The following is a 14,917-nucleotide window of genomic DNA, read 5'->3' on the forward strand; positions in this document are numbered from 1 at the left end:
TTTATATCGGAAAAATATGCTTGTTTTCATTTATATTTACTAACAGGAAGAATACTGTAATCACTTGACACCGATGAGTCACTGATTTACAAATGTATATCCTTGCAAATCTGCAACATCAGGATAGCCAAAAGGGAAATTATATATTTCAGAACTAAAGACATTTCAAGAATGTGAAAATAAGTATTTGTTTGCTAATTGATACTTCTCATGTTCATATATATTAAACACATTAGTGCTTTGTAGAATACTCATAGAGTGGAAGAATGTAACAACAGAACACAATTATCATTTAACAATCAAGAGCGAGCTTGGAGGAGTGAGAGTTGATGAAGTGGTACAAGGAACTAGCCCATTTTACCTTCCCAAAATTTCTAGTGCCCCAGATGAAAACCAGAACTCAACTGTCAGCTTTAAGGTGATTTATTTTGAACATACATTTCCTAGCAGTGGTTAACATTAACATCTACTAGTTCACTACAATTTACAAACTAACATTTATCATTACAAAAACTACATAATATCAATACAATATATATTCTCTGCATGATCCAAAATATTTGGTGGCCCCAAAAACTTTCTTCAAAATTCAGCAGCTTATCAAAAATTAAAAGCATGTTTCTATTCCAAATGAAGTTTTATCAAGTTTACACAGAAGCAGACATCCAAGAAATGTTGCTTATATTCATTGAGGGGGTTGCAGGAGAAGATTTCAAGGACACATTCTAACATCACATTACTTGTGAGTGAAGCTCTTTAAAAAAATCCTTTGGTCATTAAAATTCAGAAAACTCCCATGCACAATTGCAATTACTTTCCAATTCTAAAACTTACCATGATAGCTACATGTCTGTCAATACCTCTAACTAGCCCACAGAAATGTGACTACAGAAGTTCAAGAGATTACTGTCATCTCAAGTTGCAGCAGGGAGTGAAGACCAAAGTGCCACTAAGCCATTACTGCACTTGTTTTGATACAAATATCATGGGACATTTACAGTTTTATACTTCATAAATGTCACATTCAGCTGTAATAAATGACAAATTATCCACAGTATGACCCCGTCTCATTCATCACAGGTCCCAATTACAATGAGGTAATACATAATTCAAGTTTACGTATATACTGACAAAACAGTTGAATGCTAATCTTTATGCAGTTTTTAAATTTAAAATCCGTAAAGCTTTGTAGCTGCAGAATAGAACATGTGCGAAATGTGTAAGTGAACACAACACCAAGTTCCATTTCAGGCAATGACCATATTTTTACAAAGTAAAATCATGTGAATTTACACAGTGGTATAAAAGTAAATTGACTTGAATCACCTATCATTGCTAAATAATGTATTGTTAGAACCTTTCAAGGGGGAAGCTCAACCAGGAAAGAAAGGTAAAAGGCTTATATAAAAAGTTAATGCTGACCTGAGATTTCTACAACAAAAATATTCAAGTAGAAAAGCTACATCAATAGCAGCGGCTGTTTCTGCAAAGACAGCACACAAACAGCACTCCATTCGGTGTGAGGAGCAGACAAACTAAGCCGTGCTTTAGCATGCCAAAAAGGCAGATACACTGGAATGTGACAGACTAATTCTCATGACTCCCAACATTCTTCCTACACTCAAAAACCATATGGAACATCTACAGAACAAGCAACCATAATGTGCTGTATATCCCATGATGCATTTAGTTTGAGCAAAAATTGTATGTTTTTTCACACTTTTCATTAGAGTAAGGAACTATTCTGACAGAATCTATTTGTTCCTTTCAATTCCTCAGCAATATGAATGAAATTGAAGCTTTGTTTTACACTCATAAAAGGGCGGCTAAAATCAATCTTAATCATACATCAACAATGCACTGTGCATGCAAATTTGAAAGTACTTCAGCTATTTCAGTTTTTAAGTTTCTCCGGTAATTTTACAAATGGATTTAAATCAGGGAGAGAAAAGGGAAGTAAGTATGTGATCCCATTTTCTATGTTAATAGGTGAGGAAGGTGGATATAATTCAACATTTAAAATATTTTGCATTCACTGTCTCCATTACTAGGTACAAACATACTCTTCAAAAAAATTCAAAACTTTAATACAGACTACAAGAATAAAACTTATTTAAATGAATACCATGATTCAGTGAATTAAATTTCACTGCACAAAGTATTTTTCTTACAAATATTTAACTGGATACTAAAATTAAAATGTTACAAGTTCTTTGTTACAAATATCTGATCAGCAGTTTTCAACATCACACGTCTTAACAGGCTTCTCAAAACTCTTAATTTTAAGTTGGTCACAAATAAAACTTTGCAACGTCAACATAGAGAGAACACTTTCTGTAATGTTCTAATGTGGGGGGTGACTCAGCTGAGAGTACCAGGTGGCTACTATGTCACCTGCTTTAATTTAACATCAGATGCTTGAATGGCAAGAAACATTTCTCAACATGAAACATGAATTTGGTTTCCCTCTGCAGATGTTGCCTAACCTGAGCTTTTCCAGCATTCTGTGTTAAGCAATAATTTATCAGAAGCTCAGTTAAGTGTGATATTGTAAAGTGCCATGCGGGTTTCTAATTTATTTTAGAAAAAAAAACACATGATATTTAGAAAAGATCAGACAAATGAATGAATGTTGCCAGCAAATTGTCCATTCACTCAAATAGGATTTTTGGCTTTTTATTACAATGGCATACCAGATGGAGACCAGAGAAAAACATTACAATCATTTGCCATTTCCACACAAACACCAGAATAAGAAACAAGTAGTAATTCATGTAAATTTTCATTATGGCCTCAATTTTTAAATGAATAACAAAACTAAAATTGAAAACAAAATGCAAGGAGCAACACATTTCTCCCCCAAGGTGCTGGAACCAACTGTAATTTAGGATACTACAAGCCAATTATGTAGAAGTTGTATGCAAATAGAATTGGAGTTTTCAATCATTCAGATAAAGGTCAATAGGACAAGTACATTTAAAGTATCAGACATAAGACCGTTCAGTCTGTTTACACAAAAATTATTGAATGAGGAAATAAATATTTCATATCAATAGCTGTGGATTTCCACTCTACTAAAATGCATTAGCCCTAGCTGGACTTAATAAAGATGCCTCAGTCTTTGAAATACTGCATTTAGATTAGTTATACTATTGTTCAAATTTGAATACTGCTAGTAAATGCAAAAAATTATGCAAAATGTGCTTTGTGGGCACTACAGATTGCCTGTCCAAAACACAACATACTTCAATCATAATTATCCGAGATTAGTGTATCTCATTGAAGTACCTCCTTGGATAAAAATTCATCCAACTGTTAGTGGATTCTCATGTAACAAAATCTTCTACAAACAATCCAATAACTTGCATGTTATTTTGGGTCTTTATAATTGACAAATATTTATTTAATTTCTCATATAGGTAGTCTTATCAGCAAATTAAAACTTAATAATTTTGTACTAAAGCGTTTGAAAAGGTGTTTTAGCATGAAAATTATTTCTGGATGCTAGAAACAAAAAATTGAGAGAACGGATAAAGGGAGAACAAGAAGCAAAAACAATTACTTTATTTTAGCAGGTATAGTTTAATATTACAGTAATAAAATTACTCCTGATATTTCAAGAGCTACATTACTGTAATATTATAGTGTTTTCTTCAGCAAAATGACTGGCCAGAGTGCCTAGAATTAAAGAATCTCAATTATCTAAATTTAATCGTTACTTTGTCTTCTCAAAAAATACCTCCATTGATGTATTTATAAATCTATGAAAACTGTTACAATTATGTAACTTGTATTCCTTACACCTGAACATTGAAGTGAATTAAATCCAACTGGAGTTTTGTTAATGTTTTGTATAAAGTGACACAAATCCAATAGGAAATATATTTTTAGTTAGGCAATATCTGACCTGAAGAAAATACTCTTTCATACCAGAAGCACATTACGCACTTTTTGGAATCAACTGAAGGTTGTGAGCAGAGAAAATTCTTTTGGTTGAAACCTATGAACAACATGCAAGTACATTTCTCTTAAGAATAGCTTCTAGTAGCAGCTAAGGAGCTGTTTTGTAATAACCTGAGCAATTTTTAAAATAATTTATGAATTAATTGGCAATTAAAGTTCATTACATGTAAGTTTATGAATCTGGCACTTCTGGAAATGGCCATGCAAGTTGATGGGAGCTTGTTCTAGGGTTCAGTTAACCAGCATAATAAAGGATTTGTATACACTAAGCAATCATTATGTCAAGTTTGTCCAATCAATTTCCAAACTATGCAAAGGAATGTATAAATGGCATTCTTCATGCAAAGTTTTAAGGAAATTATAATCCACAATGCAATGTGAAGCACACCGTAACTACAAAATTCCTTGCCACAATTTCAGTCTCACAAGCACGCGCAGACACACACACATTCATAAACACACACAGAAAGCCTGTGTTTTTCAGTGCATTAGTTATCCCAGTCATTGCACACAAAAACTTAAAAGCAAGCAGCAAAACCAAAAACAGCCAAATATTGTCTTGTGTAGCAAAATATGCAAATTGAGGAAAACCTAAAAATATGAAAAAAAACTGTCAGGGCTTTTAAAGCATTAAAGTCATTTGCTGTATATCTTAATCTAGCCTTGCAGCCTCCAGAAGTAGTGCAGGGCTCCATACTCTGACCAGCAGAGCTGCTAATTTCCCTGGGGGGAGGGTATGTCCCATCTGAAAAAAAATCCTAACCATCACGGGATCAGACAGTTAACATATTACAAAAGATACATAACAAAGGTCAAGTGTACCAGTTGGTTTTGTTTTCCACATTCACAGTACATAATAAAAAAATAAAAAAAGATTTACAACAAAATACACATTATGGGGAAGGGGCAGAATTCAATGTAAAAGGATTTATTTACACAAAGGAGTATAGAAAGCAACATAAAGTGGAACAAATTAAAGGAAAACGGATCCATTCCTTTTGTACTCCTGCAGCTTTAATGGCACAAAGGGCCACCAATGTGCCAATTTTTGTTTCAAATATTTCAGATTGAAATTTTCACCTATCCCACTTAAGGACAGTTAAGCATCTCATGAGATCATGCTTTGAACAAAAATATTACCAATCAAGTCTGATTAAAACACTAAATAAAGCAAACCTTTCTCTTACACTTGTACATTTTCTTTATATGTTATATAATTATGCAGCTTTCAATTGCCTTACTACATAATTCTTTTAAGGAGGTTCTATAATTTCAATAGTATATAACCATGCAAGAAGCACATCACACTGACAGCACAGAGGCAACAGATTTGCATGGAGATTTCAACTTTCCACATTGTGCAGGTGACACACAATACAATAACAATCTTAACCCTAGTGGATCCTAACGATACTTCAAATCCTTATAAACTGGTTATACCTATGAATAACCTTAACAGAAATTAAAATCCTATATGAAAAGCCTTGGGGTATTTTACACAAAATCTATTCAGTAATATTGCTGAGCTGTACCACTAGAAAAATATTCTTAGTGGGAAAGAAACCTTACCATTTCCACTCTCTATGATGCACGCATGCTAGCTCAATGTCTCACTAAACAAAGCAACCTTACTGCTAACCACAGTGAACCAAGTTACATGCCTGTACCTTTAACTAGAACATGTACACTACAAAGATGTTGCTTAGAAAGAAAATTTGAACTAAGGCATTTTAACCAGTTACTTGTACTATCCTTTGTGTTTCTAAACTGCAAAACTATTTCGAAAGATATGTCAAACTTTAACCAATATGCACGTACCATTCAATGAAAAAACAAAAACCTTATTTTAGGATTTCCCAAGCTATTTTAGGTTGTTACCAATCATTTGTCATTCACTGTGACTGAAAATATTACTTAATCAGAAACTTACATTTTCATAGCTATGATTTTACGTAGGTGTTCACTATCTTGGAAACAAGCTGCTCTTCTGAATTGCCCTAACACTGTCATTTTTAGCTCTCCTAAAATCATGCATAAACCTATTAATCCCCAAGTGTTTCCTTAATTCTTACCTTCAGCCTTAGTTTGAATGCAAAACCCCCATGTCTCTGGCTGTCGACTTTTAACCTAATGATTATGATTTTCTCTCTGCAATTAAACCCACTTTTGAAGCCTACATTACTGCATTTGCTGCAGTTTCCCTTTGTCAGAACATGATGTTTATGGGTCAGATGTCTTCCTTTGTTTCTTCTCTTCTGGTGAAAAGCTCTAAAAAGAAGAGACAAATGTCCATCGAAAAAGACTTCAGGGTTTAACTTTCCCCAATGTCGACTGAACAGTGCGACGGCTAAACATCTCCCTCCCACCTGTCCCAGTAGGGTTGGGATTGTACTATATGTCCCACTGGTTTACCCTTCCCCCCCCCGTAAAGGGTAACTTTTTCCCTGGGTGCAGAGGCTCCCTATGGACTTCCCAGCTTGAATGACCTGTAAAGACAAAGAAAACTATTTTACCACATTGGACAAATACAAACAGTGAATCCTGTTCAAAGAACACATTTCAGAAATTACCACCAATATAGGTTGACAACAGCATACACAGCTAGACTCCATAATATGCTGCAAGGCGTTCCTTCAAAGGAGGTGGGAACTGGTCTGAAAAACGGCTCCAATTCTCATCCCCAATTTGATTTTTAAAGCCATGAAGTATCTAAAATGAGGAAAAAAACATTTTGGGAAAGAATTTAATTGTGCAGGACCAAGTTCAGTAACAGATGTATGCACTATCAAATTAAGAATTTGAGAGCAATATTTTGTTAGCCTCCCCAGCATCGAGGACATCTTCAAAAGGTAATGCCTCAAAAAGGAGACATCTGTCATTAAGGACCCCCATCACCAAGGATAGTGGTCACCAACCTTTTTAAGCCCAAGATCCCCTACCTCGGTCTTAGTGAAAGGCAAGATCGAAAATAAAACCCCACAACCCGGAAGTAGAAATAATGTATAAACACCAGGGATACCCACCCTTTTTTGCACTGCGGACCTGTTTAATATTGACAATATTCTTGCGGACTCGCCGACGGGGGGGTGGTTGGTGTTAAACACAATCGGAATACACCGATACAGGATTCTTATGTCCAGTCTATTCCGCAATTTTTTCCCGGCTCTCGGCATTTAGCTTCTGTCCTGTCTTGCTCACGTTTTTTTCCGCTGAAAAATCTCAACGCGTTTGTCTTTTAAGTGCAGGGTGCTTGGACTCAGGGTACCAAAGCCGTTTTGAGGGCTTCATTTTCATTGCCTTGGATAGCCTTCCAGCCCAAACTGCAGCCTCTGCCCACCCGCTGCCAGACACCTTGGCCAGGTGTGGCTGGTCACGGGTGGAGTGAGAGGACAAGGTCAGGGCCGGAGATGTCCCCGTGCCAGGGCCACGGCGATCGCAGTCCAGACAGAGCGACTGACCGAGCAAGGAGTGTGACAGGCCTGCCTCCCCCCTTGGAGATCTACAGGCCGACAAAAGTTTGTTTTAGTAAATCGCAGCGCAGTAGCTGCTTTGATATTTACGAAACCTTGAGCCCGAATTAGCACCAGCTTCCCCACGAACATTCGGTGTGGTGAACAGCTTTAGAGGCGGCGCTCATCTGTCCGTGCTCCAGGCCCATAGCAACGGCACTTACTACTGGCCGCGCTCCGGGCCAGCAGCATCGGCACTTCCCGCCGGCCGCATCAGGCCAACACTGGCACGAGGGTATCACTGCGTTTAGGCGACTGATGATCTCGCGTGCGTTCAAGTTCAACAGTGGGCATGACAGGGAACGAAGAAAAGTGCAGCTGACTCATATTGTTTCCTCGCGGCCTGGTGGTTGGGGACCATTGAATTACATTGTGTAGTGCTGGGGAGCTACACACATGCACACTGGGCAGAAAGAATGGAACTAAAACCCCACAACCCAGAAACAATCTCTCAACAGTATCTGTGTATTTATTTTTCATTTTTTTCCGGGATCTACTGGAAAAGTCTCAAAGATCGACCAGTCTATCACGATTGACGGGTTGGCGACCACTAACCTAGGACATGTACTCTTCTCATTGCTACCATCAAAGTGGTGGTACAGGCACACGAGGACACACTCAATGATTTAGGACAGCTTCTTCCCCTGTCATCAGATTTCTGAATGGACAATGAACTCATGTACACTACCTAAATATTTCTGTTTTTTTACACTATTTAATTTTGAAAATATATTTATTGTAATTTAGTTTTTATGTATTATAACATACTGCTGGCACAAAACAAATTTCACAACATATGCTAGTGAGATTAAATCTGGTTTATGATTATGGCTAGCACAAGTTAGCAAGCAGGGTTCAATCCTATGATGAAGTTAGTTTCCTCTAAGTGCCCTATTTTCTTTCCACCATCTATTCCCAATGCCCACATATCAAAAAGACACTCAGGTAATTGACCTATGTAAACTACCGTGATTGTGCATATAAGTGGTACAATCTGAGCTAGTTGATGGGAAAGTGGAAGAATAAAAATAGGATTTGCATTACAGACTCTGTGAAGTACTATTTCCCATCATGTATGGCTTTGATTTAAACAGATTAATTTGTCATTATCATAATGCTGAAATTTTGCTGCAAGGTTTTCTCATAACACTTCAAAAGCATTCTTCCACTCTTTACAAAAGCTATTACAGATTGCCTTAAAAATGTATTTTAAAATATTTTCTTCAGTAAATGTCAACAACTTCCAAGTACCAAACCAAAAAAAACTGATTACCTTGTAGAACATATCACGGAGGTCATCTTTTGGACTAATCCAAGATGCCACTGCATCACAGAAAAAAATGAAGTCCTATAAGAAAAAGAAGAGAATTGTGAACTTACAAAAACACACACTTATTTTTAAACTCATGGAAGATAAGTGCCCTTGACAATAAAGCCACCATGCCTATTTCATCCTTCCAATCTAGTAACATTTCCCCATCATTATTTTGTGATGTCCTAGGGCTGAGAGGATTTGCCACATATTATCAGATTTCTTCTGGCCTTGCACTCACACTGTCTTTTGCACTTTGATCAAATATTGCAAGGTCAATTATACTCAATCTCATTTCCACTCTAAAATTTAGTTATTTTACTTAGACCAAGCTGTAGTAAGGTTTGAAACAAGTTGGTTAGAATTCAGCATGAGCATAGTGAGTATATTAATTATGCTATCAACTAAGTATCAAAAATTCACTAAATTAAAGCAAATAGGCAACTGGAGAGATCTATATTTAAAAATGTTTTCTCAAAGTTTTGTACAAAGACTAAATTCAAACAGGACTAACAGCAATCAAATGCTTATTTTTGGTGTAAAACCAATTTCCTTGCAGACGGCAAATTCGGCTATTTTTATTCATAGATTGGAGCTGAAATATCAGTATTGATGTTGAAACCCACAAACTCCATCCAATAAAAAAGATAGCCTTTAGCATTATTTGGGAGGTTGCAGGAAATCCACGTTGATCCTTTCAAGATCGGAATAAACGGACTTTAAGTCAAAGAGATCCACTATGCATCTTATAGAATCAGCCCATGATTTTTTTCCCCAGATGTGTTCACAACTTATTTTTTAAAAAAGCAACATTGCAAATTGAGAAATTGTGTAATTATATTACTTCTATTGTTGCAGCACGCCACCCACATTTAATCTTATTTTACTGAAAACAGCATTTACATTTGGATTGCTATATTTCAAGGGTAAAGGCACTTTTAATTACCTACTAAGCTTGTGACATATATTAAATTCAAAAAGAACGAGTGAACATCTGCTGTAAAACCAGCATCTATTTTAAACTGGCACTTTTTTTAAACCACAAAAGCTTTTTATCAATAAAATTGAGAGGGTCCATGGGGGGTGGGGGTGATTCCACACGACTTCTTTCCATGCCCTTCCTGTGGTGCTGTCACCTTCCTAGACCCTTAACTATTAATTCTGCTATTAACAAAGGAGCTGGTTGTGGACTACAGGAGGAATGGAAACAGGCTAACCCCTACTGACATCAATGGATCTCGGGTTGAGAGGGTGAACAGCTTCAAGCTCCTAAGCATCTACATCACCGAGGATCTCACATGGTCTGTACATACCAGCTGTGTGGTGAAAAAGCACAACAGTGCCTCTTTCACCTCAAATGGCTAAAGTTTGGTATGGGTCACCAAATCCTAAGAACTTTCTACAGGGGCACTATTAAAGAGAATCCTGACTGGCTGCACAACTGCCTGGTATGGGAACTGTACTTCCCTCAATTGCTGGACTCTGTAGAGTGGTGTGGACAGGCCAGCACAACTGTAGATGTGAAAAAAGGGCCCCAGGATCACTGGGGACCTGAGTCACCCCAACCACAAACTGTTCCAGATGCTACCATCAGGAAAATGGTACCACAGCATAAACAGGCTCCAGAGCAGCTTCTTCCACCAGGCCATCAGATTGATGGAGTCACACTGATATAACTGTATTTCTCTATGTTCTATCGATTTCCTAGTGTACATACTATTTATTACAAATTACTATCAATTGCACACTACACATTTAGATGGACATAACAAAAATTTTTGCTCATGTATGTGAAGGATGTAGGTAATAAAGTCAATTCAGTTCTTCAGATTGCACTATGATCTTTGCACCATTCTGCTCTTTAGCACATGCTGTATTTATTGTTCTATGTACACTGTTTATTCCAAGCCTTACTTGAGCAATAAATTTCATTGTATCTTGATCTATAACAATAAACTAAGCTGAATCTGAACAATACATTACTAATGTCTATTTCCTCCTGCTTTTTTTAGCGTTTTGGTTTAAGTTTCTGTGGTAAATTATCCTACTTTGGAAGCCACAAAAATGGCAAATCCATAGTGCATGCAGGCTAGCTTAGGCTGTCCCTCATTCTTTAACAAAATTGTGAACAAGTTTTATCACCCCTTTTTCATCCCACTCTTAATCTTCAGACCAACTAATGTCACACCATTAAGCATTGCATCCCACATACAAAATCTGATAAGCATATACTCAATTTCCATATTTCAAAACATATGTGTAATATCCTTTAACGATATTGCAGAAGTAAGTAAATTCACACGGATTGCTAGCAAATAGCTTTAAAACCAAAGAAAAAGAACAATTTCCAAGGAAGCAAACACAAGGAAATCTGCAGATGCTGGAAATTCAAGCAAAGCACACAAAATGCCGGTGGAACGCAGCAGGCCAGGCAGCATCTATAGGGAGAAGTACTGTCGACGTTTCGGGCCGAAACATTGACAGTGCTTCTCCCTATAGATGCTGCCTGGTCTGCTGCATTCCACCAGCATTTTGTGTGAATTTCCCAGGAAGCCTGCTTACTGGTTTTTAAAATCAGCCAAAGTAAGAGAAATTTGAGCCTTGCATGTGCAAACTGAAACAACTTAAAAAAAAAACATTTGCAGAAATATTGAATGCCACATTTAAGTGAACATGGCTTTAAACTCCATTGTAGATTCTCAAATGGGACCATGAACATCAAATCTATGTCTAACTTGAATACTTCTATTGTTTGTTTAGTGCACTGCCAATAATATCACTGAAAACTTGATTACTGCGAGGGTGAGAGAGAGAACAAACCAGACCCCATCTCCTATGCACTCCCACACACAACCACCTCTCACTCAATCTTTCTTTGGCAGGACCATCTTATCTCGATCTTCACACATCTTCCCTTTCAAGTTCTACAAAAGAAAACTATGGTTGTGTAAACCTAATAGGTATACATCACTGGATTTGGTCTAGTTTCGGTTGCCAATAGTGGTATTAAGACAACAAGGTTATAGAACTAGAGGTGTTACAAATATTCAAATATCTCTGGGCTAAATTTATAAGTTTCTTATTCAAATGTCTGTGGAGTTATGGAGTTTGCCATACCGTCTAGGTCGGGGGTCGGCAACCAGCGGCTCTTTTACCTCTGTGCTGCGGCTCCCTGTTGCTTTGGGAAATAATTGGTCAGTATTTAATTAAAATGTATTTTATGTTAGTTTGTTAGTTTTTGAAATGTAATTCTAAATTTGAAGATTATGGTGATCTTGTACAATCTAAATAAGACGTTGTGGCGACCCATTTCCTGGCACATTGGAACTGGCTCACAATTAGCCACCGTTCCGGCTAAGGGAGATAGCCTACGGGGGTTTGTGAGTACGTGTCTTTGGTAGCATCCGCGCCCACGGGGACGGGTTGAGGGAGGCTTAAAAGCAAGGCTGTTTAGTTCGAATAAAGTTATTCGACTGCAGTTTACAGACTGCGTGAGCACACCGCTACAACGTGTTTTTATCGCTATTAATATACGTCACCACTGCCAATACCTGACACCCGTCAGTGCGCGATTTCTTTAATTTTTCAATCCAAGGTAGGCTAACTATGGAGAATTCTAAAAAAAGAAAAGTGACTGAAGAAAACAGAACGTTTAATGATACGTGGACAGATTCATTTGCTTTCACTGCTGACGAGACTGGTTTACCAGTATGCTTAATATGCAATGAGAAACTAGCAAACAACAAAAAGTCAAATGTTGCAAGGCATTTCCAGAATAAACACGCAGCCTTTGCTCAAAAATATCCGGATAGAGATGAGAGGAAAAAAGCCGTTTCGGAATTGATGCGGAAGGTTGATCTGAGCAAAAATCATTTCAAGCAATGGATGAAGTCCGGAAAACCAACGACATACGCTAGTTTTGTTGCCGCTCAGGAAATAAGTCAGGCACGGGAAGCAGTTTACAGATGGTGAATATATAAAAGAATCTTTCATTAAGATTTCAGAACATCTATTCACGGACTTTAAAAACAAGAGTGCAATTGTGCAGAAAATCAGGGATATGCCCCTCTCTACAAAGACTGTCAAAGACAGAACCATAAAAATGGCAGAAGACATCACAAGACAGCAAATTAAAGACATCAATTCAGCTGTGGCCTACTCGATTGCCTGTGACGAGTCTAAAGACAAAGGTGATGTTGAACAGATAGCGCTGTTCTGCCGGTATGTAAACTCTGCCTGGCCACAGGAAGAACTGATTGAGTTGATACCTCTAAAAGACCAAACACGGGGGGGAGGACATCTGTGAGGCTGTCTTGAATTGTTTAAGAGCCAAAGGAATAAAGACTACCCACCTGGTGTCAGTAGCTACTGATGGGGCACCGGATATGACGGGAATGCACAAGGGAATTGTGGCTTTACTGCAGAAGTTGCTGGACAGAAAGCTGCTGATTTTTCACTGCATCTTGCACCAAGAGGCACTGTGCGCTCAAACATTTCCTCCGGAATGCACAGAAGTAATGGATGTTGTCATTCAGATTGTCAATAAAATAATGGCAAAAAGTTTAAATCACCGTCAGTTCTGTTTGTTACTGGACGAGCTGGAAAGCGCATATTCTGATCTCCTGCTGCACAACAAAGTCCGGTGGCTGTCCAGAGGGGAGGTGCTGAAACGCTTTGTCGCGTGTCTGGAAGAAGTGAAAACCTTCCTGGGCAGCAAAGGGCTCACCTTTCCTGAGCTGGAACAACCAGAGTGGCTGGAAAAGCTACACTTCATGGTAGACATGACAGCACACCTGAACACGCTGAACACTGCTCTTCAGGGGAAAGGACGTACAGCCCTACACATGTTGGAGGACGTTTTGGCATTCGAGCGCAAGTTGACAGTGCTTGCCAGAGATTTACAGAAAGGCACTTTGTCTCACTTCCCCAATTTGAGAGAGTTCAAACAAGGTCACGACATGATAAATTCGGAGTATTTACATTCTGCAATCATCGCAATGCAAACATCGTTTGGGAAACGCTTCTGTGAGTTCAGAGAGGAAAAAAAAACACATTATCCTTCCCGGTCACTCCCCTAAGCATCGATTCATCTCTACTGAATACGACTGCATTGGCAGGCATGAGTAAACCTGATTTTGAGATGGAACTGGCCGACATAGCCGACAAAGACATATGGGTGTCCAAGTTAAGACGTTTGACAGCAGACCTTGAAGATGTTGCCCATCAGAAGGCCGTTCTTGTTCAGAATCAAAAATGGAGTGATATTGAAAACCACCTAAAACCGGACAAACTTGTGTTCGAAACATGGAATGCTATCCCCGACATTTATGTAAACATTAAAAAGTATGCGCTTGGAATCCTGTCAATCTTTGGATCCAGATATGTATGTGAGCAGGTGTTCTTTATTAAACTTATTAAACTTTATTAAAAACAAACATCGTGCACGCCTCACAGATGACAGCTTGAGATCCTGTGTAAAGATGAAGGTGGTATCATACAGCCCTGATATGCAGATGCTGTGTGCTGAGGTCCAGGAGCAGAAATCCCATTAACCAAGTATGATAAATATTTTAATTGCCTATTATTTTACGTATATTCATATTTTTTCATTGTTCATTGAAATAGTCCTTTTATTTTTCAGGTTGACAGCTGGCTGACGTTATTTTTGGTTTGCTGCTGGCGGACAATTTAAGTTCGGCGTTTTTCATAAATACAAGAAGGACTCAAATAGACATTGAGTATTTTACTTAAAAGTAACCTTCAACCCAACGTCTTTTTTTCGGAGTTCAAAATGTTTTTGTTGCATGCAGAAATGTAATTTCGTTTTCTCTGCAGGAGTTCATCAATTTCATAAATGCAACACATTATAGTTTGTTTATACATAGCATAAAGGCAAAAAAAACGTTGTATGCAGTGTTATTTCATTTTAAATGTCAAACGGGTTTTGCGGCTCCCAGTGTTTTTTCTGTGGGAAATGGGTCCAAGTGGCTCTTTCAGTGGTAAAGGTTGCTGACCCCTGTTAGGTCTATAACCTTGTTGCTCTATCCTTATGCATATCTGCTATTCAGGCACAGACATTTCCAGTGAAATCAAAGGCTGAAATATATTTCACTTGGACAAAAAGTAGCAGTGT

The 14,917-nt window shown here is 37.9% G+C and overlaps 1 protein-coding gene across 4 annotated transcripts in view; it reads right to left on the reverse strand.

Moving 5' to 3' along the window:
* Positions 1–407: 407 nt before the first annotated feature.
* Positions 408–14,917, reverse strand: part of tnpo1 (transportin 1) — a 100,354-nt gene continuing 85,844 nt past the window's right edge. For 3 of the 4 annotated variants that reach the window (XM_059974591.1, XM_059974590.1, XM_059974592.1), the window contains 3 exons: positions 8,746–8,820; positions 6,534–6,672; positions 408–6,449 (listed from right to left, as the gene is read on the reverse strand). In XM_059974591.1, coding sequence (XP_059830574.1) covers positions 6,565–6,672; positions 8,746–8,820 — 183 coding nt within the window. In that variant the 3' untranslated portion in view covers positions 408–6,449; positions 6,534–6,564. Of the gene's footprint in view, positions 6,450–6,533; positions 6,673–8,745; positions 8,821–14,917 lie in introns of those variants that run through there. The other variant, XR_009513099.1, reaches the window with a different exon arrangement.

This window comes from Hypanus sabinus, chromosome 7 (genome assembly GCF_030144855.1).
Source record: "Hypanus sabinus isolate sHypSab1 chromosome 7, sHypSab1.hap1, whole genome shotgun sequence".
NCBI lineage: Eukaryota > Metazoa > Chordata > Chondrichthyes > Myliobatiformes > Dasyatidae > Hypanus > Hypanus sabinus.